Below are 26,132 nucleotides of genomic sequence, written 5' to 3' on the forward strand. Positions count from 1 at the left end.
CATGGGGAACTGGGTGCAGCCAGCCTGGCACCCACCTATCCCTGAGCCTCCATTTCCTGGATCTGGCCTTCCTGTTCCCGCCAAGAGCCCCCAAAAAACACATGGGTTATGTTCCCGAAAACCTCATGGATCCATTTACACTCCCAAAAACCACGTGGATCCAGGCACGCTCCCTGCGGCTCATTTATTGCCACCAGCCCACGCCGCCCCGGCGGCTCCAACCCTCTGCCCCCATCAAGCCCCCTCCCCGTGGAGGTTTCAGAGGAGGCTGTCACTCTGCGGAGAGCTGGGGCCATCCCGGGGTGACGCCGGAGCCAGGATCACACCGGAGCCAGGATCACACCGGAGCCAGGATCACACCGGAGCTAGGATTACTTGGCCAGCTTGAGGAGACGCTGGATGTCGGGCTCCAGCTGGGCCGTGGGCATGCGTGGGCTGTAGCGCCGGAACGGTTCCCCCTCAGGCCCCACCAGGAACTTCTCAAAATTCCAGGAGATGTCGGAGCGCCGCACGGGGCTCCAGACGACAAAGCGGGGCTCGGCCATCAGGTGTGCAGGCTCGTCGGCCGGTGCGGGCAGGTGAGCCTTGAGGTAGGCGAACACGGGATGGGTGTCACTCCCGTTCACCTGGCACTTCTGGAACAGGGTGAAGTTGGGCTCGAAGCCACCCCCAGGCCGCACGTGCTTCAGGGTGTTGAGGATCTCCTCATTGGTGCCGTTCTCCTGTGGCAGGGAAGGAGAAATCCAGAGCCCCGTGTTTCCCAGCTCCTCACCCCCTGCCTCGTGGCCCGTAGGACTTACCTGGTATCCAAACTGGTTACAGGGGAAGCCCAGCACGACCAGCCGCCGGGGGTAGCGGGCTTGGAGCTGGTTGAGCTGGGTGTAATCCCGCACCGTGGTGCCTCAGAGCGAAGCCACGTTCTCGATCAGGACCACGCGGCCCCGGAAAACGCCAAAATCCACCTTTTCCCCCTGCAAGGAGGTGGCGCTCAGGTCATAGAAGGACTTGGCGATGGGGACGGTCATGGCTGCAGGTGCGCGGCTGCTTGTGCCCCGTGCCCTGCGCCGCCTCTTAAGGGCTTCCCGGTGCTCACGTCATGGTCCAAAGGTCTCCAGGCCCCGCCGCGGCTCAGGAGAAACCTGAGCCGCCTGTCCCACCCGTGGAAGGAGGAAGGTGGCACGGGGCCAAGGCGATGCTCTACCTGCCTCAATAATTCATGGCACGGCGCGCTGCGGCTGCTCATCCTAGGGCCTGCGGGATGTGGGATGCTCCCAGCCTGGCACGGCATGTTCCCCAGGGTTGGGAATGACGGTGAGAGTTGGGGAATAGCGGGAGTCAGGGAATAACAGGAATCTAGGAGCTGGGGCTCTGTGGGGCAGAGGAGGGAACAAGTGTACCAGTACTCTTCCTTGCCTGGCGCTGCCATGGCATCACCTCTGGGTCCTCCTGCCCATCCCAGTGCCCACCAGTCCTGAGGCTCACTGGTCCCAGTACCAGCTCCACCCTTGGGCCTATCTGCTGTGGTGCCTACCATTGTCATGTGGTGCCTGACAGCATCCTGGTGTCCACCTAGATCCCTGTAGGTTCCACTATCTTAATACCCACCATTATCCCAGTAACCACCCATCCCAGCCCACCCCATCCCACTGCTGGCTCATCCCAGTGCCGCCACCAAGTTTTCCTGCCCTGTTCCCACAGCTGGGGCTGGGCTGGTAGCCTGGCAGGCTGTGGTGGAGGCCATGGCACTCCATGAGCACCATGCCCCATGTCCCTGTGCCCAGCCTGGAAAGGGGACACCATGCTGGCAGCCCCAGATCACCCTCAATTATTGATCACCGCTCGGGTGTCCATGCCCAGGCTGTGCCTGCCACCATGGCATCATGCCCACAGCCCCCCTGGAGCACACGGACCACCAGCCCCTCCAGCATCACCTTTATTCTGCAAACCACTGTGTAAAACCGGGGGTCCCACGGGCATGGGGTGGCACAGGGTGGGCACACAGTGCCTGGACAGCCCCCACCCCACCCGCAAGCCGAGGAGGGCACAGGTCCAGGATGGGGGGGCCCCCCTTGCCACATTCCCTGTCCCTGGGGGTGTCCCGTGTTGCCCCCCACTCTATGGGGGCTGCCTCAGTCCTGCCCCTACCACGGCCCCTGACACAGCCTAGGGAGGAGGGGTCAGGGGGTCCCAGCCTTCAACACCAGCAGGTTTTGGGGGTGTCCTCGCTCCCCAGGGGCTGCTGCTCGTCCTCCTCCAGCCGGACCAGGGTGGGGGCGCGGGGCAGCCCCCGCAGCTCGTCCAGCTCCTTGCGGTGCGCCTGCAGCACCAGCTCCGTCAGCCGTGTGAAGGACTGTGGGAGAGGGGTGGGGTGAACCTGGGGGACCCCTCCAGTACCCCCTGACCTCTCCAGGCCCCCCAGGCCAGCCCAAACCCCCTGAGAACCCCCCCACCCCCCCACCCCAGTTTCCTCATACCTCCTTGATGTTGAGGTTGCTGCAGGCACTGGTCTCGTAGAAATCCATCCCGTATTCCCTGGCCAGCTGCAGCACCAGGGTTTGGTGGGGAGGGGGGGTAGCGTGATTTGGGGGGAGGGGGGATTCAATACCCCTGCCCCCCTCTCTGGAACGTGAACAGCCGGGCACGGACAGACAGGAGAGCTGGCATAGGGGCACACCTGGGGTTGGGTGGTGGGTGCAGGGCGCCCTGGGAGGGGTGCTGGGTGCTTTGGGGTCCAGAGGTCATTGGGAGGGATACTGGGAAGGGCTAGGGGTTGTTGGATGCCCTGGGGTAGCACTGGGCAGTAAAGGGTTTTCCTGGATGCTCCTGGATGCTGAAGGGGGAGGTCAGTGGTCCCTGGGTTCAGACTGCAGGAGCATGGGAGTCACTGGATACAGGTAGGGATGTTTGGGGTCCTTGGATATGGATAGGGCTGCAGGAAGGCTATTGGAGTCCACATGGAATGCAGGGGGGCCTTGTGGAGGGTCTGGCTGTGCTGGGATTGTAGGGAGGTGCACTGGGTGCTTTGGGGGTCAAGAGGTCCCAAGGGGGACACCAAGGAGGTCACTGCATGCTTCAGGGGTACAGGAGACCGTGCTGGAGGTGCAGGGAGAGGTTAGGGGTCTCTGAACATTTTGCAAGTGGGGAAGAGGGAGCCTTGGAGGTGCACAACCACTGCAGGGATGGAAGGGAAGAGGGTTCCCAGATACTGGGGGAGCTGGTTTTGGGGTGCCTGGGTACAGATTGCAAGAGGGTGGGAGGATCCCGTCATGTTTGGAGGGACGGGGGAGGCTTGGGGGTCCCGGATAGAGGTAGGGCTGCAGGAGGGCTGTCAGGGTCCTGAGTGCAGGGGGGGCTCAGGGAGAGGCTGGCCATGCTGGGGGTGCAGGAGGGGTCCTGCCCCCTTTGGGGGGGGGGCACACAGCAGCCCCCGCTCACCTGCAGCCCTTGCTCTTTGGGCACTTGCCTCTTGTGCTCCTTGTCCGCCTTGTTCCCGATGAGGATTTTCTGGACGCCATCGGGTGCGTACTGGGCGGGGGAACAGTGTAAGGACCCCCCAACACGGCTGGGGAACCCCCAGAGCTCCCCTCGTGAGCCCCCACCTCATCCACGTCGCTGGCCCACTTCACGATGTGCTGGTAGGAGCGCTCGCTGCTGATGTCGTACACCAGGAAAATGCCCTGCAGGGGTGGGGGGCGGCTGCTGACACCCCAAAACTGTGCCTCAGTTTCCCCTCTCCTGTGTACCAGGGCAGGGAGCCGCCATACCTGTGCCCGCCGGTAGTACTGCTTGGTGATGGTCTGGTACCGCTCCTGGCCGGCTGTGTCCCTGCCCAGGGACAGCGGGTCAGTGCCACCACCCATGGCATGAGTTTGGCAGGGCTCAGCCCTTGCCTTGGGTGGGGGGAGCAGGATTCAGACCCCCCAAAATTTCTTCCCTCTTCCCCCTCGGGATCCGGTGCTGCCACTCACCAGATCTGTATCCGCACCTTGATCCCATCCACCTCGATGGTCTTCATCTTGAAGTCCACACCTGGGATTGGAATGGGGTGGGGTGTCCTGGTGTTTCCCTTTGCAGGAGCTGCTGTCACTGGGGTCCTCTGGTCCCCTCACCCCTCCTGGCCCACCCCACGCCCCACCATGGCCTGGTGCTGCTCCCCACGCCCAGTGCCTGGCCTTGCAGGAGGCCCCGTGCCAGCTCTGATCCTGGTGCTCCCAGTTCCCTGGTGCTGCGGCTGTCCAGTTCTCCCAGTTCCCCAGTGCTACGGCTTCTCGGTGCTGTGGCTGCCCAATGCTCCCTGTTCCCGGCTGCATGCTGCTCCCGGTTCCCCTGTGCCAGAGGTGCCTGGTCCTCCCTGGTTCTCCCATATCCAGGATTTCCTGGCTGCCTGATGCTCCCGGTTTCCCAGCTTCCCTATGCTGCAGCTTCCCGGTGGTCCCGGCTTGTGGATGCCCACAGTTTTACCGTTTCCCGATGCTCATGGCTTCCCGCTTCCCCGGTGCTGTGACTCCCGATGCTCCTGGCTCCCCGGTGCCCACTGTTTTCCCTCTCCCCGGTGCCCGGTTTTCCCGCTCTCTGGTTACCTGTTTCCCCATGTTCCTAGTGTTGCAGCTCTCCAGTGCCCACGCTTAACCCTTTCCCGGTGCCCCCGGTTTTCCCGTGCCCACCACTCCCCGGTTCCACGGTTCCCACGACTCCCGGGTGCCCTGGCTTCCCGTTTCCCCGATCCTGTGGCTTCCCGGTTCCCCGATGCCCACGGTTTTCCCATCCCCTGTGTTCCCGTTTCTCGGTTTCTGCGTCTCCCGGTTCTCCAGTTCTCACGGTTTTCCCGCTCCCCGGTTACTCATTTTCCCGTTTCCCCGGTGCCGCGGCTTCCCAGTACTCACGGTTTCCTGGTGCCCACGGCTTCCCAGTTCCCCGGTTCCCCTTTTCCCCGGTAATGCGGCTCCCAGTGCTCCCGGTTACCCGGTGCTGCGCCTCCCCACTGCTCCCCATTCCTTGATGCTCCCGGTTTCACGTTTCCCCGGTGCCGCGGCTCCCCGTTTCCCCGGCATTCCCGGTTCTCTGGCTTCCCGTTTCCACGGTGCTGCGCCTCCCGGTCTTCCCGGTCGCCCGGTTCCCCGATGCTCCCGTTTCCCCGGTGCTGCGCCTCCCCACTGCTCCCGCTTCCCCGATGCTCCCGGTTCCCCGTTTCCCCGCTCCCGCCGCCGCGGCCGCCGCGCGCTGCCGGTGCCGGTACCGATGGTGGAGATGTGGGCGGGGTGGAACTGGTTGTCGGTGAACCGGCAGAGCAGGCAGGTCTTGCCCACGCCCGAGTCCCCGAGCAGCAGCAACCGGAACAGCACGTCGTACTGCTTGGCCATGGCGGGCCCGGGCCGCCGCCGCCGCCGCCACACCGGGGCCGCTCCGGGGCCGCGAGCTGCGCCGCCGCCGCCGCGCCGGGCCGGGCCGGCACCGGGGGATGCACCGGGGCGGGGCGGGGCGGGAGCGGCGGCGGCGGGAGGGGGCACCGGGAGGGGAAACGGGGCGGGCGACACCGGGGATGGACCGGGGGATGCTGTGGGGAGCGGGGAGGGGACACCGGGGATGCACCGGGGATGCACCGGGAGATGCCGTGGGGAATTGGGCGGCGACGCGGGGGATGGATTGAGAGGAGAGAGCTGGAGAGAACGGGGGATGGAGGCAGGAATGCGCCGTGGGATGTGTTTGGGATGCTCTGGAAAGCGGGAGGTGGGAGACACGGGATGTACCGGGGGAGCAGCGGGGATGTACCCGGGATTGGGAAGGGGACAAAGGGGTGCAGCAGGGGACACTGGGGTGACGAGGAACTGGTGACACTTAGGGAGGATGGGATGGCACCCAGCAGCACCTGGACAAGGGTGGGTTGTCCAGGTTTTCCTGTCCAGGTTTTCCTGTCATTTACTCGTGGGAGTAAATGAGGCCAAGGACAGGGTTGGCACATGGATTAGGACAATTCCCAGGAAAAGCGCAGGGTGAGGGTGGTGGGATGGAGAACAGCCCAGAGGAGAGGAACGTGGGGAGATGAGAGGCTGGATAGGACCTGCCAAGGTGTGCTGGCAGCCCTGGAAAGCCGCCCACGTCCTGGGCTGTGTCACTGGCAGCAGGGACAGCAGGTGAGCGGGGATTGTCCTCCTCTGCCCCACTCGGGTGAAACCCCAGATGGAGCACCGTGCCCAGCCCTGGGCTCCTTGTCACGGGAAGGACAGGGAGCTGCTGGAGCAGGAGGCCACAGAAATCCTCCAAGGGCGAAGAACAGGCTGAGGGAGAGCTGGGATTGCCCAGCCTGGGGAAGAGAAGGCTCCAGCGAGAGTCAGAGCCCTGTCCAGCTCCTACAGGGCTCCAAGAGAGATGGAGAGGGACTTGGGATGAGGCCATGGAGTGACAGGACAAGGGGGAATGTCTCCGAAGTGGAAAAGGGGAGGTGTAGATTGGATATTGGGAAGAAATTCTTTACAGTGAGGGTGGTGAGGCACCGGGGTGGATTTCCCAGAGAAGCTGCGGCTGCCCCATCCCTGCAAGTGTCCAAGGGCAGGCTGGACAAGGCTTGGAGCAACCTGGGACAGCGGAAGGTGTCTGTGCCCACAGCACGGGTGGAACTGGATGGGTTTTAAGGCTCATATCAGCCCAACCCGCGGTTTCTATGATGATGCAATAAATGACGTCACACCGCGATGACGCAGCGGCACCGGGGTGGTGGTGGCTCCTCCGCGCACGCGCGCCGGGGCTGGGCGTGCCCAACAAAGAAGGGGCGTGGTCACCCGGAGAGGGGCGTGGTTGGGCGCGGTGGGCGTGGCCGGGCGCGCGCCCGCGCGTCCCCTCCCGGCCGCCGTCGCCCGCTGCCCCCGCGGCCGCAGCATGGCGGGAGCGGCCCCCGGCGCCGGCGGGCGGCGGCGGCTGCGGGACGATGGGCTGCGCACCTGCACCTCCGCCGAGCAGGTGCCGGGGGCTGCGCTGTGCAGCGCGGGGTGCCGGGGCGGCGGCGTGCGGGGTGCCGGGCTGCCGCGGGGCTGGGCTTCGGGCTGCCGGGGAAGGGCGGTTCAGGGTGCCGGGCGGCTCTGGGCCGGGGCTCGGGGCTGCCGTGGGAGAGGGTGATCCCGATCCCGGTATCCCCACAGCCCCGGTGACAGCAGCCCAGCGGTGAGCAGTGTTTTGGGGGCACGGCAGCCGGGGGAGGGTGAGGGCTCCCGGGGCAGCCAGCCTCTCCCCTCCATCCCTGTGTCCTGGCCCAGCCCCTGGCAGCTCCCCTGGGTGCTGGGACGGGGTAAAAAGCGACTCCGGGTTTCCCAATCCTCGGGGTTCTTCTTGCTCAATTGTGCCCTGGCAGAGCCATGAATGCGGCCCCTGCTCACCCCTGAGGCTGATCCCGGGGTATTTCCTTGGGGATTACCGTGGCTTAGAGTGTCCAAGTCCGCAGTTATCCCAGTGTGAGCGGGAGGAGAGTGTTTTCTGTGACAGACCAAACTCAAGCTGGATTTGTAGAGCAGCACGGGATGGTGCTGGATTCTGGCATAATTTGGGGCACAAAGCTCCTGGGAATTCCTGCTTTGGTTTTACTGGGTGAGAGGGGGCTGTGAATCAGATGAACCCCTGGGATGAGGTGGAAGTTGCGGGGCTCGGTGTGGATCGTGTTTGGGATGTGTGGAGCCTCTTCCCAGAGGTCACCATAGTCTTTATTCCCTTTTTTCATGACAAGTCCAAGGTGGAGGACATCGTGCAGGAGGTCTATGATGCCTACAAGACAAACCATCACTCCTCACAGTGAGTGTCAGAACTCCCAATAACCACAAATAACTCCCATCCCAAAAGACCCATTGACCCTGGTGGGTGCTGCAGGAGGATTCTGCCCCTCCTGCCACTGTCCCCTGCTTTTTCAGGCCACCCTGCCTGCTCATCCTGCCCTCTCTGTATTCCAGGTACGTCCTGCAGCGGGAGAAGCACTTCCATTACCTGAAGAGAGGTCTCCGGCAGCTCACTGAAGCCTATGAGGTACCAGGAATGCCGGATGTGCCACCTGGAGCCACTGCCTGGGGGGATCCCCTCGCCCTGGCGCTGTCACCAGGGCTGTTGGTTGCCGGGGGTTTGCCAGCCCCAGAGTGCACACAGCATTCCCTGTGTGCCCACGCTCATCCCAGCGATGCTCTGGGGGTTCTTCTGGCCTGCCTGCTCCTGCCGTGTCCGGTGCCATTCCCTGACAGTCCCCTCTGTCCCTGCAGTGTCTGGATGCCAGCCGCCCCTGGCTCTGCTACTGGATCCTGCACAGCCTGGAGCTGCTGGACGAGCCCATTCCCGATTCCGTGGCCTCTGAGTAAGTGGGGAGAGCTGGGGGGACCCCACCGTGGCCGCTGTCGCTGCCGGCCGCCCGCGTGACTCCGGAGGTGCCACCTCCCGCCGTCCCCGGAGCAAAGGAGCGCTTTGTCTCCCTGCCACCGTCAATGCCGCCCATTCTTCCGGCGGCTTCCTCGTGACGACGGAGACGGGAGGGTGACACCCCCGGCTTCGACCTCGGGGGGGATTCGCGGGGCTGGGAGGGGCTGCGCCACCCCAGCGGGGTCACGCAGGTGATGCTGAGCCCCTTCCCCACCTTCCCGCAGCGTCTGCCAGTTCCTGAGGCGGTGCCAGAGCCCCCAGGGCGGATTTGGGGGGGGTCCCGGCCAGCACCCCCACCTGGCCCCCACCTACGCCGCGGTGAACGCGCTCTGCATCATCGGCACCGAGGAGGCCTTCGGCGTCATCGACAGGTCCGGGGCCCCGGGGGGCTGGGGGGAGCCGGGTGCGTGTCCCCCCTCTCACTGCCACTGGCTCCTGCAGGCAGAAGCTCCTGGAATACCTGCACTCGCTGAAGCAGCCGGATGGCTCCTTCCTCATGCACGTGGGTGGAGAGGTGGATGTCAGGTGGGTGAGGGCTGCGTGGGGAGGCTGTTTTGGGGGGGCCTGGGCATTCTGGGGAGCCAGCGCTGGAAGCAGATGCTGGTGCCATTCTGCGGATTTGGTGCTGGGAGCTGGTGATGTTTGGGAGGCAGTATAGTTTTGGGGTGCTGGTGCGATGGTGGGGAGCCACTGCTAATGAGGGGTACAGTTTTGGGGAGTCAGTGCTACTTTTGGGGAGCAAATGCTGGGAGCTAGTGCCATTCTGAGGAGCCAGTGCCATGGCAGGGTGCAGTTTTGGGGAGCTGGTGGTGTTTTGGGGAGTGGCTGGTGCCACACTGGAGTGCTAGTGCTGTTTGGGGGAGCCAGTGCCATAGGGAGGTGTAGTTTAGGGGAGCCAGTGCTGTTTTGGGGTGCTGGTGCCATGGCAGGGGATCAGTGACAGGAGCTACTGCCATGGCAGGGTGCCGTCACAGGGAGCCAGTGCTGGATCAGGGACCTTGTGCTGTTTTGGGGAGCCAGTGTAATTTTCGGGAGCTGGTGCCACTTTGGGGTGCCAGTGCCACATCCCTGAGCACCTGTCTCCTGAATTTCTGGGCACCTTCTCCCGCAGGAGCGCCTACTGCGCCGCCTCAGTGGCCTCGCTGACCAACATCCTGACACCCGCGCTCTTCGCTGGGACGGCCGAGTGGATTGCCAGGTGAGATCTGGGGACAGGTGTGGGACAGGGGATGACATTCCTGGCGTGCCTGCTGCCCTGACCCTGCTCCCACAGGTGCCAGAACTGGGAGGGTGGGATTGGCGGCGTGCCGGGCATGGAGGCGCACGGTGGCTACACTTTCTGCGGCGTGGCCGCGCTGGTCATCCTCAAGCAGGAACATCTGCTGAACCTCCGGAGCCTGCTGGTGAGTGACCCCTCTCTGGGATCCTGGGGCTCTCATCCTGCCGGGGAGCTTTGGTCCCACACTGGTTCCCATCACCCCGCAGCACTGGGTGACCGGGCGGCAGATGCGCTTCGAGGGCGGATTCCAGGGCCGCTGCAACAAGCTGGTGGATGGGTGCTACTCCTTTTGGCAAGCCGGGCTCCTGCCCCTGCTCCATCGGGCACTCCATGCCAGGGGTGAGTTGCCACAGGCTTCCTCTGTCCCCAGAATCTGGCATCTGGAGGGATTTGACACCTTCTGTGGTGTTTCTCCTCTGGGTTTCCCTTCCAGGCGATCCAGCGCTGAGCATGGCACACTGGATGTTCGACCAGCTGGCACTGCAGGAATACATTCTCCTGTGCTGCCAGTGCCCAGCTGGGGGGCTGCTGGATAAGCCAGGAAAGTGAGTGTGGGGGGAAACACAGGGCTGCCTGGCATCAGGGATGCCCAGATGCCCCCTCAGCATCCCAGCATCTCTTTGCGTGCAGATCCCGGGATTTCTACCACACCTGCTACTGTCTGAGTGGGTTGGCCATTGCACAGCACTTTGGAAGTGGAGATCTCCACAATGAGGTGGTCCTGGGTGTCCCTGAGAATTGCCTGGTAAGTGCTAGGCATTGCTGGGGAGGGCAGGAATGTGTTTCCAGTGCTCCACAGCACTGAGAAAGGCAGATCCAATGGCAGTGAAAAGAGCTGGGGTTCAGCCTGGAGAAGAGAAGGCTTCAGGGAGAGCTTAGAGCTGCTTCAAGGGCATAAAGAGCTTCAAGAGAGCTGGAGTGAGGCTTTGGGCAAGGGTTTGGAGTGATAGGACAAGGGGGAATGGCTCCAAACTGAAAAAGGGGAATTTTAGATGGGATATGGGCAAGAAATTCTTGCCTGTGAGGGTGCTGAGGCCTTGGCACAGGCTGCCCAGAGAAGCTGTGGCTGCCCCATCTCTGGAAGTGTCCCAGGCCAGGAAGGACCAGGCTTGGAGCAGCCTGGGATAGCAGAAATTCCCTGTGCACAGTGGGTTGGACTAGGTGATCCTTAAGGTCCTTTCCCACCCAAACCATTCCAGGACTCCATGATTAACATCCCCCACCCCTCTCTCTTCCCACAGCAGGCAACACACCCTGTGTACAACATTGCCCCGGAGAAGGTGGTGAGGGCGGTGATGCACTTCCTGCAGTATCCTGTGCCCAGCCTGGATGTGGCACCCGCTGCCCAGTAGGGGGGTCCCGCTGCCGGCTCGGGCTGCGAGCGGCACAGCCCATCCCCGCGGCGGCCTGGCCAGGCAGAGCACGGTGCTCAGGGTGCTAGCAATACCAAAATCCAGCCTGCTCCAGGCCGGGTGTCCTGCTGCCATCCTGGCCGGAGCCGAGGTGGGACACGGGCTCCGGCAGAGCTTTTTGGCATCAATAAACCAGAAGTCACGCCCGCCGTGTGCTGGTGGCCCCGGGGATGCGGGGCAGGAGGTGATGCCACGTCTGGATCCGGTGGCACCGACTTCCCCCATTCCAAGAACACACGGTAACCACGGGGGAAGATAAAATAAGTGGAATTTTGGCTTTTTTTGTTTATTATTTATAGTCTTATAGTAAAGGGAAGCCTTAACTTGCAAGACAACTCTGGGCAGTATGTACAACATACCTTAGATCCATGGAATGGCATCAAAATGGGGGGAAAAGGGGCACCTACGGGGCAGGGACGGGCCACTGGAGTTCGGAAAATGCCACGGAGGTTGGGAAGGGTCAAGGGAGGGAAGGAGGAGGAGGAGTGGGGAAGGAGCCCCCAAGCCTGGCTCTGTGCTCCGCCGACTCGGGCAGGTGGAGTTGCACACGGAGAAAATAAATAGGGAGATCCCCCCCCAGTGCTTGCTCCTTTTTTGGGGGGGGCTGCCTGGCTCCTCCCCGTTCTGGACTGCACTGGTCCCCGGGTATAAATAGAAATGCTCCTATAAAACCAGGAGGGAAGGGGAGGGGGGTCGCTAGCGGAGGGGAGTTGGCGGGGGAGTCTCCCTGACCCCCCCAAGTCTTTCTGCTCGGCCTGGCCGGCTCCCCCCGGGGCCGGCGCGTTGGGAGCAGGGAAGGGGCCGGGGAGGGCTGGGAAGCTGCAGTCCAAGAGCTTCTAGGAGCGGAGGGAGCGAGTCCTGCCGCGGGCCGGGGGGCGGCGGAGGGGCCTAGCTGGCCTCCATGCGCAGCTTCTTCCTGTTCTGCGGCTCGTCGGGCTCCGAGTCGGAGCTGGAGTCGGAGCCGCCGTCGAAGGCGGAGATGGCACTGCCCTTGGGGTTGGTGTAGAGGCTGTTGTCCGCGGGGTAGCTGGCCTGGAGCTGGGCGCTGGCTCGGGCCTTCTCCAGCGCGCGCACTGTGAGGGACAGACGGCACCGTGTCACCCCGGGCCTGGCCCTGCCTGCAGCCCGGCTCCTGACAGGAGCTGGATCCCAAACTCTCCCGGACCCCAGATCCTGACAGGCCCCAGCTCCCACTGAATTCTGGACCCTGCCAAACTCTGGTCCTGCCAGCTCCCACCACCAGATCCCAACTCCTCGTGGATCTCAGCTTCCACCAGATCCTGCATTCTAATGGATCACATCACCTGCCAAACCCCAGCCCCCACTGTATCTTGGATCCCAAACCCTACTGGACGCCAGATCCTGGCTCCCAAAGCCTGCCAGGCCCCAACTCCTGGATCTCAGCCCCTGCCAGACCCCATGTCCAGCCAGATCTCAGCTACCACCTTGCTGCTCCAGCAGCGCATTCTGCCGCTTGAGGTCGTCGATGTCCTGCTGGTGTGTGTGGTTTTTCCGGCGCATGTACTGGATGTACTCTGTGGCTTTGTCCAGGATTTGGGCCCGGGATGCCTGTTGCAATAGTGGGAAAAGCCAGAGGCAAGATAAAGACCTAGTCCAGGGAGGAGAACTGGAATTTCACCTGCCTCATCCCACCCTGGCTCTGCTCCTCACTGGGGACTCCTGTGGCACAAGAGAGCCTCGGGAATGTCCCAAAGTGAGGAGCCTGGACCACGGGTGGGTGCTGTCCATGCTCCCAGCACGCTCCATAAACTCACCTTCTCTCCTTGGAGCGAGGGCACGGAATCCCGCAGGCTGTGGAAGCTGTCCTTGATGTGGTCCCTGCGCTTGCGCTCCAGCGCGTTGTGATGAGCCCGTTTATCGGCCTGGGGGTGGGGGACAGGGGTGGCACCGGGAGGAGGCCACCACCTGCACCCCCAAAATTCCCTCTGGGAATCGCTGCGGGAGCTCAGCTGAGCGCCCAGGGCGGCTCCGTGGCCGTGACGCCTCCGGCTGGGCCGCGAGGGCGTGGGAAGGAGGCGGCTCCCGGTGCTTTCGGTTTCCCCAGCTTCCTGCTGCCGGGGCAGCTCCGGGCCCCGGGGTGGCTACAGCACTTTCCCCCTGGAACACGGTCACCTCCTGCCCTGCTCCCCAGCCAGCCAGGCACAAGCTCCCCCCGTGCCCTCTGTCAGCCCCCGGTGTTGTTCCTCCTGTGCCCCCAAATGACTCGGCCCCACAGGTAACGCCCCCCAACACCCCCGCTTTACCCCACTCCCCCTCCCCTAAAGAGCCCTGGATCCTCTTCCACGCAACCCCAAGCCCCACTGGTGTCTCCCCCCATAAGACCCCCAGTGCCACAGGACACCCCCAAACCCAGCTGCCCCCCCAAAAGACATGACTCCATGGATCCCCTTCTGTGTCACAACCCCAAGCCAAATAAGACCACCAAGCCCAGAGGTGTCGCCTCCCCAAGCCCAACCCCCCTCCCCAAAAGACCCCCAACCCTTCTGGTGTCCCCCCCTTCCAAGAACCCCATCCCCACAGGGATCCCAAGCCCAAGATCCCCCCAAGCCCACATTTCTCCCCCAAGACCCCCATCCCCACAGATCCCTCTCCATGTCACAGCCCCCCTCCCAGAAGATCCCAGCCCCACAGACGTGTTCCCCTCGAAAGGACCCCCAACCCCACGGAACACCCCGATCCCCACAGGACCCGCCCAGGCTCCCCATTCCCGCAGCCCCCTCCCCAAATCCCGCCCCCCTCACACCCCCGCCCACGTGCTCCCGATCCCGGGGGCGCTGCGGGGCGGCCCCCAGCGACCTACCGCGGACTGAAACCTCGGCTGCTCCTCCTGAGGAGCCCCGACCCGGGCGAGGAGGAAGAGGAAGAAGATGGTGGGGGGGGGCGCCGCCATATGAAGGAAGAACACACACAAACCAAACATTACCCCCTTCCCAGAGCTCCTGATGTGAGGAAGAGCCACGGGGGGTTAGCCCAGGGATTGTCCCGGGGTTGGGGGCCCAACTCACGTCGCTCTCCACCTCGATGTCATCGTTGTCGCTCATCGCTCCCGCCCGGGTGAAGCCGCGGGCCGGGCCGCGCCGCCACAACAACAGCCCGCACCGCGCATGCGCGGAAGTCGGGAGGGGGGGGTCAATGATGGCGCCGGGCGACGCGAACGGTTGCGGGAGTTGTGGTTTGAGTGGGGAGATGGAGGCGTCTTCCACGTGGCGGAGACTACAACTCCCGGCGTGCATCGCGCGGGGCGGCGCGCGGCACGCCGGGAGCTGTAGTCTCCGCTTGGGGAAGGGGACGCTGAGGGCGCGCGGCCGGAGGATGGAGGAGGTGAGGGCCAAGGCCATGGAGGGAGGGGGTTTATTGAAGGAAAATGGGGATGGGATAGGTCGGCAAGTCTGCGGGGCTGGCCTGGGGAGCTGCAGGCTGAGCTAGAAGGGCTCCGGGACAACCTAGGTGGGGCTGCAGGGTCTGTTTGGGGCGCGTGTGGGTCTGGTCTGAAGGGCTGGGCCGGTTTGGGAGGGTGTCCATCTCCCTGGGGCTCCAGGGTAGCCCTGTGAGGTCTGGATGCAGGCTAATACGGGAGTGCTGGGGGTCTGCAGGACATTGTGGGGGGCTGCAAGCCTTGCTAGAGGGTGTGTGCATCTGCTCAGGGGTCTGTGGGCCTCACCTGGCGGGGCTTTGGCCAAATTTGGGAGGGCTGTGGATCTGCCTGGGGGGCGTGAGCCTTGTGTGAGGGGCTGTGGATTGGGGTGTGGGGGCTCTGGGGCTGGAATGGGAGCCTGCAGGTTTGACCTGAGCAACTACATCATAATTTGGGGGGCTATGGGCCTGCCTGGCCCAAATTGTGGTACCACAACTTGGGGGTTTCTGTACCACAATTTGGGGGCTGTAGATCAAGCTGGAGGCTGTGGACCTGACCTAGGGGGTCTGTCAGTCAGTGTGGGGGGATCTGGGCTGCCTGGGGGCTTTAGGCTTAGCTCGGGGGGCTGCAAGCCTGACCTGAGGGGGTTTGCAGAATTTTGGGCCCACCTGGGGGGAGCTGTGGAACCCCCTCAGGTACCAAGAGCAGGATGGGGCCCAGGACAGGCTGTCCCTATCCCAGCTGTTCCCCATCCTCTTTTGGCAGCTCGTCCTGCCTGGTGGCCTCCGTTGGCTGCCTGTCATCATCCTCCTTGTCCCCGTCACCGTCAGAGCCAGTCTCATCCGAGTTGTCCTCCAGGTAGCGGTATCCACGTGTTTTGTGGCGCGGGCGCGGGATGCGGGGCAGCCGCACTTCCACGTTCCACGCCACCTTCTGCTCCATCCACAGGTATGTCCCCACCGCCACCACCAGCGTCAGCAGCATGATGGACAGCTTGGCCTGCGGCACATGGAGTTTGGGGATGGGCCTGGGGGCGTGTCCCCAAAGATGTCTCAGAGTGGGCTGGGGCACGTCTGGGACTTGCCTTCATGGGCAGCCCCGACCACAGGTAGACGGTGAAGATGGCCAGGGCCTGCCACCAGTGGTAGATGGTGAAGATGAAGTCTTGGCGCTCCTTTTTCTTGTACAACATCCCCAGGAGAACTGTGGCAGAGACCGGAATCAGTTTTGCCCTTCCTGTGCCACGTCCCCTTGGCATGGGGGACAATCACAGTGAGTCTGTCCCATGGATCTGAGGACTGAGACCACAAACTCATGGTGCCAGGGGACATGAGGAGAGGATGCGTGGAAAAACTTGGGACAACCCAGGCTATTTTGGGGAACACCAAGGCATTTTGGCAAGAACAGCAGCTGCTTCAGGACCTTCCCACTACTCACTGCTGATTCCAGTCTTGTTGAGGGCACTGCCTGTGCCCCAGAGCGCGGCGATGCTGTAGAGCAGCGGCGCCTGCGCCAGGTGCCGGGGCTCCGGCGCCCAGCAGAAGAGCGTCACCAGGAGCACAGCGTGGATGAAGGCCCCAGCCAGGAGCGGGGTGTGGCGGCGCAGGCGCAGCATGCACAGGGCCAGGCTGGAGCACAGCGAGGCGGAGAAGCCGTAGGCCATGAGGAGATACGCCAGCCTCTCCAGCCCGAGGGCGCACACGCCGTAGTTCTGCAGCGAGCACGGGCTCAGCGCCGCCTGTCCCCGCTCCGTCACCTCCCACCCCACCACGCATCCTACCAGGGAAAATCCAGTGCAGACAAAGAGCACCTCGAAGCCGCTGTAGATGAACAACGGGAAGAGGTGCCGCAGGCGATAGTCCCGCATGTGCTTGAAGGGCAGCTGGAAGATGTTGCCCCAGCCGATGCTGCGCATGTCGATCTCCTCCATGGGCCGGTACGCCGCGCCGCACAGCACCAGCACCTGCAGAGTCAGCTCAGGTCCTGCCATCGTCCAGCCCCTCCCTGTCCCCTCCCGCCGCGGCGCTCACCACCAGCATGGCGAGGAAGGCGGCGGCCATCAGCGCGCTCTCCACGATGATGAGGCTGACGCTGCGCGGAAGGCTCTGCAGCACCGTCTTGTTGAAACCAGGCAGCGTGCCGTGGCTCAGGGTCCCTGCCAGAGGGGCACAGGCCGTGGTTAATCCCAAATGGGGGGCTCCCGGTGCCGCCCCGTGCCCTGCCCGCAGCCTCACCGCAGTGCTTCACTGCAAAGAGCGTGTGGTTGAGTTGGTAGAGGTAGTTGTTGAGGAAGAAGACCATGGGCATCTGAGCACAGACGAAGCTCAACTAAAGGATGTAGAGGGGGGCACACTCAGTGCTGCTGGCGTGTTGCCCCGCCCATCCCAGCCACCCCACCGGGCCTCACGTGGAAGCAGGAGTAGAAGACAGTCTGGAAGATGATGATGTAGGCGTTGCAGGCGTCCCGCGGCGCCCGCTGCCTCTCCTTCTCCTTCTCCTGCTCCTCCTTGTAGTTGATGTACTCATAGTACTTCTGGGCCATCCTGCGTGGAGCAGTGGGTCAGCACGGGCACCCCGTGCACACCCCACCCGCGCCCCGATGCCTACCGCATGATGTAGGTGCCCATGGAGGCCCAGAGGGGCACGATCACCATGCCAATGGCCACCGCGGAGGGCACCAGCGTGTAGTAGCGCTCCCAGTAGTTGCTGGAGACGAAGAGGGCGTAGATGCCGACCGCCAGGAACATGGCCCACTTGGTGCCAAAGAACCTGCCGGGGCAAGGAGCGGGTGGGTGGGTGGCCGTGCCAGGGAGCCGTGCTGGCCGGGAGCGCGGCGGGGCCGTACCTGATGAGGATGGGCGTGTAGAGCAGCGCCGCCACGGGTGTGACATTGATGCCCATCAGCACCTTGCGGTCGATGTCCTCCAACCGGATGTTGCTGTACTTCACCTCCCGGTAGGTCTCGTCGTAGTGAAGGATCAGCTGCATCTGCAGCAGACCTGGTGGGGAGGGTCCAGGGGTGGTCACCCCATGGCCTGAACACCCCGAGTTTTTCTGGGGGTCCCTGGGAGGTCCCATACCCAAGTAGACGCTGTAGGTGAGGGTGCCAGCCAGGCTGGCAGCCACCACGTTCTTGATGACACCGAGGCGCTTGCGGCGATAGTACTTCTGCTCCTCCTCCTCCTCATTGTAGTCGGGGTGGGCACCCACAAAATCATCCAGCTGTGGGTGATTCCAGCTGTCACCCTTGGGGATGGCCACCACGGGCCTGCTTCCCCCCCCACGGGTGTCCCTCTGGTCTCACCTGTGAATCTGTCCCCTCGGTGCCCAGCATGGCACTTGGCACTGTCTTGGCCCCATCCTGGCAGCCGTCAATGTCCTTCTCCATCGGTGCTTCCGGAGGGCCCTGGATGGTGTCAGGGTGGGAGGGACCCTGTTGGCACCTCAAGGCTTGCACCCATATGTTTTGCCTCCCTGTGACCTGCACACACAGACCTCATGCCCAGCACCCCCAGCCCTTTCACCACTGCATCCAGCACCGTGTACCCATGCACACGGCATCCCCAAGCCCTGAACCTCTGTGCTCTGCATTCCCAGATCATGCACTCGTGGTTGCACCCCTGTGTTCTGCACCCCTACACCTTCAGATCCTGCACCCCCGAATCCCGTGCCCCCTACCCGGCTTTGAATTCCCCAGAACTGCACCTCCGGGCTCAGCACCCCAGGCTCCTGACAGCCCCCCCGCCCCGTCACACCGACCCCAGCCCTGCTTGCCCGTGCCGGAGCTCCTCGGGGCGGGGCGGGAGCTTCTTCCTCTTTCGGTTAGCACGGGCGGGACGGAGGTGGTTAAAGGGGCCGATCCCGGACCCCCCCGCCCCGCTGCCGGACCCCCCGGTCCCTGCCCGCCCTCCTCACGCCCCCCACCCGCGCCCCTTCTCAGCACCCCGGCCTGTGCAGCGCGCATCGCGCCCCAACCCGCACAGCACCCCCTGCTCCCCTCCCGCACAGCACCCCCTGCTCCCCCATCGCACGGCACCCAGCCCTACCCCCTCCGCTTCCCTGTGACCCCCCGGCCTCCCCAGCGCTCCCACCAGCCGCGGCGTGGGTGCTGCCTCCTCGGGGTGCCCCGTGGCAATGGGCGCTGCGCCCTGCTGCTTTCGCTTCCCCTTCCCGCTCCGGGGGATGTGCCAGAGTGCCAGGGCGGGGGGACATCCCAGTCGGGAGGTGTAGGGCACGTGCCTGCCCCGGTGTCACCCCAAAGCTGGGGCCGGGAAGGTGCCCGGGTGCGTGGCACGGCGGGGTGCCCCGGGGCAGGGCGAGGGGACGGCTGGGCAGGGCGGACGGGGTGACATCTCCGGGGCAGGATCTGGCCCAGCCGGTAGCGGGGGATTCTTGAGATGGGACTCTTGGGAGGGTGCTGGTTTCTGCAGGATAGGGGGGATACACATGGAACACCCCCAGGAGGGTCATGGCAGTGGGGCAGGGGCAACACCCATCCTGAGGGTCCCCCACACCCCAGGCAATGGGAGCCACCCCTGGGTGCTGGGGCAAAGGGCCCTTCCTGGGAGCAGGATGAGTGGAGTCTATTGATCATGGAACCCTTGGGAAACAGGATGAGGGTGTTGGTGGGATCCCTGTGAGTCAGGGTAGTCATGGTAGCAGCATGGTGGGTGTCTATTGATCATGGAACCCTTGGGAAATGGGATGAGGGGTGTCTGTGGGAACCCCATGGGTCAGGGTGGTCACGGGAGCAGGATGAGGGGTGTCTGTGGGGTCCAAATGGGTCAAGGTTCATGGTGGTGGTGTGGTGGCCATGGGAGTTCCACCATCCCAAAGGGGAGGTCCCATTCCATCCTATCCCATCCCAGACCTTGTCCCCACTGCCAGCCCCATGGAGGCGGGGCCCCGTCCTTCCCGCCCCTGGCCATGGGGCCCGGCCCCACAGCATTTAGGGACCCCCACCCCAAGCCTCAGCAGTGCCTGCCTGGCCTCGCGCTCCTCCAGCTTCCACACAAGCTCCCAGGTAAGCACTGTGGGGTCCCCAAAACTGGCACTCCCTGCATGGTGCCCCTCTGACACCCCCCGTGCTGGGGGGCTGTGGGGCACAGGGGGTGTTCCCTCAAGGAACGGTGGGTGTCTGGGCATGGAGAGGGAGAGGGTGACAGATGGGGGACTGCAGCTCTGCCCCCCGGGTTTGGGGGTGTCTTGTCCCTGAGGTCCCCGTAGGTGACCCTACATCGGCAGGGCAGCCTGGGAACGTCAGTGTCCAGAGGATGGTGATTATCCCGGGAATCCCAGGCATCTCCCAGGGCCTCCGGCAGCTGCCCTGGGTTGAGTCACCCCACAACCAGGACGGCCCCGAGCACCAAGCCGCCCTTCAAAGGTGCCGTGGGTGACTCCTCTTGGGATCGAGCCGGCATCCCCAGCACTTCCATCCTGGCATAACCCACGCGGTGTCTCTCCCCAGGGCCACCACGCTCTCCATGGAGACCGGCAGCTCCTTCCAACAGCTTGGCATTCAGCAGGCCCTCGAGCCCCCCAGGCAGCAGCTCCTGGGCTGCGGCAAGTGCAGCAGCACGGGCAGTGATCCTGGCAAAGATCCTGGGAAAGCTGCTGGGTGCAGTGGAGGCAGCGGGATCGGGAAGGGGCCGGTGCCAATGGTCTGCAGCACTCCGTGGTGAGAGCGAGGGGCTGGGGCAGGAGGGAGACTGGGAGGTGGGCAGGGGAAGCTGTGGCAGTGCCAGGACAACAGGGACCCCAGGTTGGTGGTGGGGAAAAAGTCTGAGGTCTGTGAGCCACCATGTCCCAGCATGGCCCAAGGGAGAAGACGGGATCTGCAGGGAATGGTGCCGTGTTGGGCTGCTCCCAGCAGCAAGGGAGACAGGTGTGTGCGGGCTACCTGCGCTGTCCCCAGGGAATCTGGAGTCCAGCTGGACACCGGAATGGGATAACATGGATCTGGGATGACAGGAGGCTCTGGGGAGGTAGAATGGAGCTGGGTCCCCTCTAACAGCCTTGTCCCTGCAGTGGGAACCCCTATGCAGGGCTGGTGAGCCACCTGCGGGCATCCTGGCTCTCTGGGAAGACGCGGCCCCTGGAATACCGCGTGGCACAGCTGGAGGCTCTGGGACGCTTCCTGGATGACAAGAAGCAGGAGATCCTGGAAGCCACTGAATTGGATATGGGCAAGGTAAGAGGGGGCTGGGAATTGGGGGCCACTGGCATCACATCTTTGAAGTCCTTCATACTCCCTTGTCTGGGTATTGCATCCTTGTGGGGGTCTGGGCACAGGGGTGTCCCTTCCTTGGCATCCTGATTCCCCCTTGATGTGCTCCCAGGCTGGTGCATCTGTAAGTGCTGGATCCCTGCAGATCCAGGGAGAGTGGAGGGACCGTGCTGTTGATCCCATCCCTGGTGTCCTGAAACCAGGCAAAGGCCCTGTCGGTGAACTGCCAAGGTGGGAGTGTTTCACACTCTGATCTGCATCCTGGGGATCCATGTGACCTCCACATCCTGGGGTGCTCCTGGCCAGCCTGGCACGCCCAGGATTACTGGCATTATGCAACGTGCTGGCACTGCACATTCCTCCCAGGGCCTCCAAGGGACTGGTTTCACTGGCACGGTGGCATGGGCAGGGCTCTGGATATGGCTCAGGGTATTGTGGCATGCCAGGAGCTCCTGGATGATCTGCTGATGAAGCGGGTGCATCCACACTATGGATAATTCTAGTGGTTGCACCTCATCATCTCTAGAAGCATTCATGGCCAGGTTGGATGGGGCTTGGAGCAACCTGGGCTAGTGGAAGATGTCCCTGCCCATGATGGGATGGAATTGGATGAGCTTCAAGGTCTCTTCCAGCCCAAACCATTCCAGGATTCCATGAGATAATCCTCACCTCTTTCTTCGGCATCAGTGAAGGGGCCCATGCCCTCAGCAATGTCTTTCCACGTCCTGCCATCTCCCAAAGCTCCTAATTGCCTTGTTTGTTGGAGGCAAGGCCTTCTCCTTCAGCCAGGCCTTGATAGGCATCAGCGCTCTGAGTGTGTCCTAATCATCTTTCCTAATTACGCCTAATTAGATCCGGTTGTCCAGTAATGAGCTAGTTATGCAGCCGGGCCCTCATAGCTAGATGGACACTTCACCTGCTCTTACGTAGCTGAGGTGTTGTCTCACCCCCAGCGGTGCCGGTTCCTCTCTGGTGCTGATGATTGGTGGCACTTGGATGACCTCAGACTTAATGGCCTATCTCACAACCTTTGTATCCCATCAAAATTCGTAATGAACCATCATCTTCCTTATCCTGCTGATGCCATAGTCATGCTGGGCTGAGAACGGCCCCGTTGCTTCACTCCACTATCTCATGTGCCTGCTGAGCCCTCGCTTCCAAGAGGGTCCTCGCACCTCCTGGCAGCTGCATTTTGGGGACCTGAAGGTCTCCTGGTGGTGGAAGATCCTGGGAATCAGCAACCAGCCTTCCCAACCCCAAAGTGGTGTGGGGATGGGAGGAAGACTCCAATCCAGGGGTGGTTTTGGGTTGGAGGAGTCTAAAATATGATGTTGCAGCACAGGAGCTTTGCTCCCCCTGCTCTCCACAGTCATGAAGGGGCTCCACTGAGCCTGCTGGGCTATCCCTGGAGTCTTCACACTTCTCCTGCAAGGATGATATGATCCCAATCTGTGCTCTGCAGCTATCAAGAGGACCCACTTCTCCATCACAAGGGGTTTAATTAAGCTGTGGTTCTTATTACTTCCCTTTAGTCAAGTCTTAAGGCTTTGACTAAACTTAAAACTAAGGTGCAGCTTTTGTCCACGGGCAGTGGAAGGCTGCTTGGGGCTTTGCTTCCAGCTTGAATACCCAAGTGGTAAGGATTCCTTCCACCAAGACCAGCTCTTCAGGAGCTGTGGTGACATTGCTTGGGTATTCCTTTGGCTTGGGGCTCTGTTGCCAGTTCACAGTGCTGAGCTCAGGAATTTGTTAAATACCATGAAAATGTTCAGTTTTGGTTTTTTTTTTTTTTGTTTTTTTTTTTTTTTGTTTTTTTTTTGTTTTGTTTTGTTTTTTTTTTTGTTTTTTTTTTTCCCTTCTGGCCAAGTAACTATTTTTATAAAATTTCTGGGTCACTGATATTCCCCAGGAGTTACAGGTGATGGAAACTTCTGCTGAAGAGATCCTCCTGCTATTCATGTTTGGAAGAGGGGGGAGATGCCTCCTGGGGTGATGGGGTTGGTGTTGGAGTGATGGGGTCTGTGTTAGGGTGACAGGGTCAGTGATGGGGTCAGTGATGTGGTGATGTCTGTCCCCAGCCATCCTTCGAGGCTTTCTTCAGTGAGATCCTCCTCTGCAAGAATGAGCTCAACGTCACCCTCAACAACCTGTCCCACTGGATGAAGGATGAGTATGTGGACAAGAACCTGGTAAGAAGGAAGCTCTGGGGAAAGGGAAGTGGGGGAGAGGGATTGCTGGTGGGGAAGGCAGTGCTGAGGTCATGTTCTTCCTCGAAGGTGATGCAGCTGGACTCTGCCTTCATCCGCAAGGACCCCTACGGGGTGGTGCTCATCATAGCACCCTGGAACTACCCCATCCACCTCTTCCTGGTGCCCCTCATTGGGGCCATCGCTGCCGGTGAGCCCAAACTTCCAGTCCCCTGGCCTGGAAGTGCCAGGGTCTCCCCAGGGATCTCGTCCCCAGAAGGGCTGGCTGTCACCATGTCACTGTGCTGATGTCCTCTTCATCTTCCCCCAGGGAACTGTGCCATCATCAAACCCTCAGAGATCTCCAAGAACACAGAGAGGCTCGTTGCTGAGACACTGAGCTGTTACCTGGACAATGTGAGAAGCCCTTCTTGTCCTTGTCTGTTGTTCTTAGAGCATGGTGTTCCCAATCCCGCCTCACACCCACCATCCCCACACACCATCTATGTGCAGAACCCCCTCCCTCCATCTTCAGCCAATGTCCCAGATTCCTGGGATGCTGTTGGTGGGGGCAGATGGTGACAAGAGGGGATTTTTTCTCTTTCCTTGCAGGACTGCTTTGCTGTGGTGACCGGCGGCGTGCCGGAGACCACCAGGCTGCTGGAGAACAAGTTTGACTACATCTTCTTCACTGGTATGTCCCACGGGACAGAGCAGAGACCTGACTGGATGTGGTGCCAGGATCTGTTGGAGGATCTGGGATGTGTATCTGAGGTCTGGTGGGACGCAGTGCCAGACCCCAGAGCCGTGTGATGGCTGGTGGGATTCCCACCTCAATCCATGTTTTCCCTGCCCGCAGGCAGTCCCCCGGTGGGGCGGATCGTGATGAAAGCTGCTGCCAAGCACCTGACACCGGTGACGCTGGAGCTGGGGGGCAAGAACCCCTGCTATGTGTCCAACACCTGTGACGTGACCAACGTGGCGCGGCGCGTGGTCTGGGGCCGCTTCTTCAACGCGGGCCAGACCTGCATCGCGCCCGACTACCTGCTCTGCACCTTAGAGATGCAGGAGAAGCTCATGCCCGCCCTGCGCGAGGCCATCACCGAGTTTTTCGGCCCCAACCCCCGGGAATCCCCGGATTTCGGCCGCATTGTCAGTGAGAAGCATTTCCAGCGCCTGCGGGCGCTGCTGGGCAGCGGGCGCGTGGCCATCGGGGGACAGACGGACGAGGCCGAGCGCTACATCGGTGAGGCTTGGGGGTCACTCACACCTTGGTGAGCACATTGGGGGTTTTCAGGGGGTCTGCATACAGAGGGGAGGCTCTAGAGGGAAAAGAGTTATAGGGGTGCTTAAAAATGGGTCCTGAGGGGAGGTTTGATCTCCCACCTCTGTGCCCGGCTGACGCTGTCTGGTTTCCTCTCCGCAGCTCCCACGGTGCTGGCAGATGTGCTGCCCTCAGACCCTGCCATGCAGGAGGAGGTCTTTGGGCCCATCCTGCCCATCGTCGTCATCGCCAACATGGATGAAGCCATTGACTTCATCAACGCACGGCCGCAGCCATTGGTTGTCTATGCCTTCTCCTGCGACAGCAAGGTGTGTCTGTGGGGCAGAAAAAGTGGGGAGGGAAGTCAGGCACCACCTCCACGAGCCCTAGGACGTGCTCTGAAGGGTCTTTAGAGCCATAACCCTTTGGGAACATCTGATGGGCAAACTGGGTAATGTTTGCCAAGTGCAAGCCCCTCATCTACCTTCTCTGCTCCCCCCCAGATAGTGAACCAGGTGCTGGAGCGGACGAGCAGCGGAGGCTTCTGTGGCAATGACACCCTGATGCACCTGACACTGAGCTCTCTGCCCTTCGGAGGCATTGGTAGGTCCAAAATCCCCACTCCTGGCCATTGGGAGCTAGGTGTGATCCGTGGCCTGAGCCATGGTGAGGAATGTGAGTTTCTTCCTGCAGCCTGTGTGGTTCTCAGCTGGATCCCTTTATGTCCCTCAGGAGCCAGGTTGTACCTTCATTCCAACTTTTAGGACAAAATAGTAGGAACAAAATGCTTATGAAAACCTGGAGAACCTCTTACAGGATCTCAGAGATCCTCCTTGGAGAAGAAGAAATATTTGGTCTCCAGAGGCACCAGTTTTTGCTTTCTCAGGTGAAAAGTGAGGCTGCTTAGCCCTGGGCTGTGGGTGCAGCAAGGTCCAGGGATACAGGAATACAGGAATGTTGTTTCCCAGAATACTTCCCCATGACTTGATCTCTTCCTAAAATATTTCTGGGATAAGTCCCCTCATTTGGTGCTACCCTTGCTCAGCATCTCTGTCAGGGCCGGCACCTGAGTCAGACATAATGAAACACCCAGACAATTAATTCCTCACCTGCCTGTGGCTCAGGGAACAATTTTTTGTACTTCCTATTCCGTAACTTATCTTAATTGGGAATGATTCAAACCAACCACCTTCAATTATTAGGTAAAGCCACTTTAGAGCAGGTGGAGGGGCTGAAGTCATTGGGGTGAGATGGCACCAAAGCTTCCACGGAAGTCACTGGGCTCTTAAGCTCCAGTTAAAGCAGCCACAGGAACTGGGAAAACTGGTGTTGCCAATGTGGCTCCAGGCTTTTAGAGTTCTGGGAAGAAGGGCGAACAGCTCCAGCTGTGGGAAGATACAGTGGAGCATCATGGAGTGAAATCAAGGCTTGCAGAACCCAGCAAAGCTTGTGTACATAAATGGAGGCAGGTAAAAGGAGACGCTGGGGCCCCCAAACTGCTGAGCTGGACTGAGCATCCCTATACCTGGAGGAGGCACTGGAAAAATGGAATTCCTCCACCATGTCTGTGCTGCTCAGAAAATCCTGCAGGTGTCTTTTCCCCTCATTTTGATGCTTGGAAAAGGCATCATCAGGAGCAGAGTCCTGTCCTGAGCGTGGACCTGTCCTGTGTGTTCCAGGGAACAGCGGCCTGGGAAAATACCATGGGAAGTTCACTTTTGACACCTTCTGCCACCACCGGGGCTGCCTGCACCGGAGCATGGGGCTGGAGACGCTCAACAGCCCGCGCTACCCGCCCTACACCCAGCAGAAGCTGGGGCTCCTCACGACCACCTTCGAGGTGAAGCGCAGGGGCACCTGCACCCTGCTCTGAGCCTGCCACGCCCTGCTCTGAAGATGCCACGGAGTCAGTGGGAAGGACTGGGACTGTCCTGCTCCCCCTCTTCATCACGCTCCCCACCTCCTCACCGTGTCCTTTGCCTCGCTGGAGCATGTCAGACAGCC

General features: G+C 61.9%; 6 protein-coding genes across 13 annotated transcripts; 2 read left to right on the forward strand and 4 right to left on the reverse strand.

Moving 5' to 3' along the window:
- Positions 1 to 159: 159 nt before the first annotated feature.
- On the reverse strand, positions 160 to 1,334 carry GPX2 (glutathione peroxidase 2). 2 transcript variants are annotated; one of them, XM_064425579.1, is made up of 3 exons: positions 1,202 to 1,334; positions 801 to 971; positions 160 to 722 (listed from the first exon to the last, which is right to left on the reverse strand). In XM_064425579.1, the coding sequence occupies exons 1-3, from the start codon at positions 1,286 to 1,288 to the stop codon at positions 372 to 374; spliced, it is 609 nt and encodes a 202-aa protein (XP_064281649.1). In that variant the 5' UTR covers positions 1,289 to 1,334; the 3' UTR covers positions 160 to 371. The 2 variants fall into 2 exon arrangements, with proteins under 2 accessions (XP_064281649.1, XP_064281650.1); XM_064425580.1 differs by lacking the exon at positions 1,202 to 1,334 and having other exon boundaries at positions 801 to 1,091.
- Positions 1,229 to 5,475, reverse strand: RAB15 (RAB15, member RAS oncogene family). Of its 5 annotated transcripts, XM_064425576.1 has the most exons (9): positions 5,237 to 5,346; positions 4,462 to 4,580; positions 3,969 to 4,029; positions 3,765 to 3,825; positions 3,600 to 3,677; positions 3,436 to 3,525; positions 2,475 to 2,540; positions 2,146 to 2,350; positions 1,229 to 1,368 (listed from the first exon to the last, which is right to left on the reverse strand). In XM_064425576.1, exons 3-8 carry the CDS (start codon positions 4,013 to 4,015, stop codon positions 2,195 to 2,197), a joined length of 498 nt encoding a protein of 165 aa, XP_064281646.1. In that variant the 5' UTR covers positions 4,016 to 4,029; positions 4,462 to 4,580; positions 5,237 to 5,346; the 3' UTR covers positions 1,229 to 1,368; positions 2,146 to 2,194. The 5 variants fall into 5 exon arrangements, with proteins under 5 accessions (XP_064281646.1, XP_064281643.1, XP_064281647.1 ...); XM_064425573.1 differs by lacking the exon at positions 4,462 to 4,580 and having other exon boundaries at positions 5,237 to 5,475; XM_064425577.1 differs by lacking the exons at positions 4,462 to 4,580; positions 5,237 to 5,346 and adding an exon at positions 4,963 to 5,218.
- A 282-nt stretch (positions 5,476 to 5,757) lies between these two features.
- Positions 5,758 to 11,098, forward strand: FNTB (farnesyltransferase, CAAX box, subunit beta). Its single transcript, XM_064425561.1, has 12 exons — positions 5,758 to 6,954; positions 7,712 to 7,776; positions 7,932 to 8,004; positions 8,232 to 8,323; positions 8,610 to 8,756; positions 8,827 to 8,910; positions 9,497 to 9,583; positions 9,659 to 9,788; positions 9,871 to 10,003; positions 10,098 to 10,209; positions 10,295 to 10,409; positions 10,906 to 11,098. The coding sequence occupies exons 1-12, from the start codon at positions 6,874 to 6,876 to the stop codon at positions 11,014 to 11,016; spliced, it is 1,230 nt and encodes a 409-aa protein (XP_064281631.1). The 5' UTR covers positions 5,758 to 6,873; the 3' UTR covers positions 11,017 to 11,098.
- Positions 11,099 to 11,337: 239 nt separating this feature from the next.
- Positions 11,338 to 14,450, reverse strand: MAX (MYC associated factor X). Its single transcript, XM_064425568.1, is given in 7 exon segments — positions 11,338 to 12,149; positions 12,522 to 12,651; positions 12,852 to 12,959; positions 13,898 to 13,924; positions 14,103 to 14,165; positions 14,168 to 14,215; positions 14,217 to 14,450. Coding segments are annotated over 7 exon segments (780 nt in total). The 5' UTR covers positions 14,436 to 14,450; the 3' UTR covers positions 11,338 to 11,964.
- UNC93B1 (unc-93 homolog B1, TLR signaling regulator) lies at positions 14,433 to 18,577 on the reverse strand. Of its 2 annotated transcripts, none has more exons than XM_064425559.1 (12): positions 18,544 to 18,577; positions 17,757 to 17,858; positions 17,533 to 17,674; positions 17,298 to 17,451; positions 17,060 to 17,221; positions 16,860 to 16,995; positions 16,687 to 16,780; positions 16,483 to 16,607; positions 16,233 to 16,415; positions 15,890 to 16,163; positions 15,537 to 15,655; positions 14,433 to 15,451 (listed from the first exon to the last, which is right to left on the reverse strand). In XM_064425559.1, exons 2-12 carry the CDS (start codon positions 17,838 to 17,840, stop codon positions 15,185 to 15,187), a joined length of 1,740 nt encoding a protein of 579 aa, XP_064281629.1. In that variant the 5' UTR covers positions 17,841 to 17,858; positions 18,544 to 18,577; the 3' UTR covers positions 14,433 to 15,184. The 2 variants fall into 2 exon arrangements, with proteins under 2 accessions (XP_064281629.1, XP_064281628.1); XM_064425558.1 differs by lacking the exon at positions 18,544 to 18,577 and adding an exon at positions 18,212 to 18,238.
- On the forward strand, positions 17,273 to 26,001 carry LOC135303574 (aldehyde dehydrogenase family 3 member B1-like). Of its 2 annotated transcripts, XM_064425557.1 has the most exons (12): positions 17,273 to 17,407; positions 19,321 to 19,835; positions 19,920 to 20,129; positions 20,480 to 20,642; positions 22,757 to 22,867; positions 22,955 to 23,075; positions 23,196 to 23,281; positions 23,477 to 23,558; positions 23,724 to 24,110; positions 24,291 to 24,457; positions 24,632 to 24,731; positions 25,808 to 26,001. In XM_064425557.1, the coding sequence occupies exons 2-12, from the start codon at positions 19,618 to 19,620 to the stop codon at positions 25,999 to 26,001; spliced, it is 1,839 nt and encodes a 612-aa protein (XP_064281627.1). In that variant the 5' UTR covers positions 17,273 to 17,407; positions 19,321 to 19,617. The 2 variants fall into 2 exon arrangements, with proteins under 2 accessions (XP_064281627.1, XP_064281626.1); XM_064425556.1 differs by lacking the exon at positions 17,273 to 17,407 and having other exon boundaries at positions 19,074 to 19,835.
- The last annotated feature ends 131 nt before the right edge of the window (positions 26,002 to 26,132 follow it).

Source organism: Passer domesticus, chromosome 6, assembly GCF_036417665.1.
Source record: "Passer domesticus isolate bPasDom1 chromosome 6, bPasDom1.hap1, whole genome shotgun sequence".
Classification (NCBI taxonomy): domain Eukaryota; kingdom Metazoa; phylum Chordata; class Aves; order Passeriformes; family Passeridae; genus Passer; species Passer domesticus.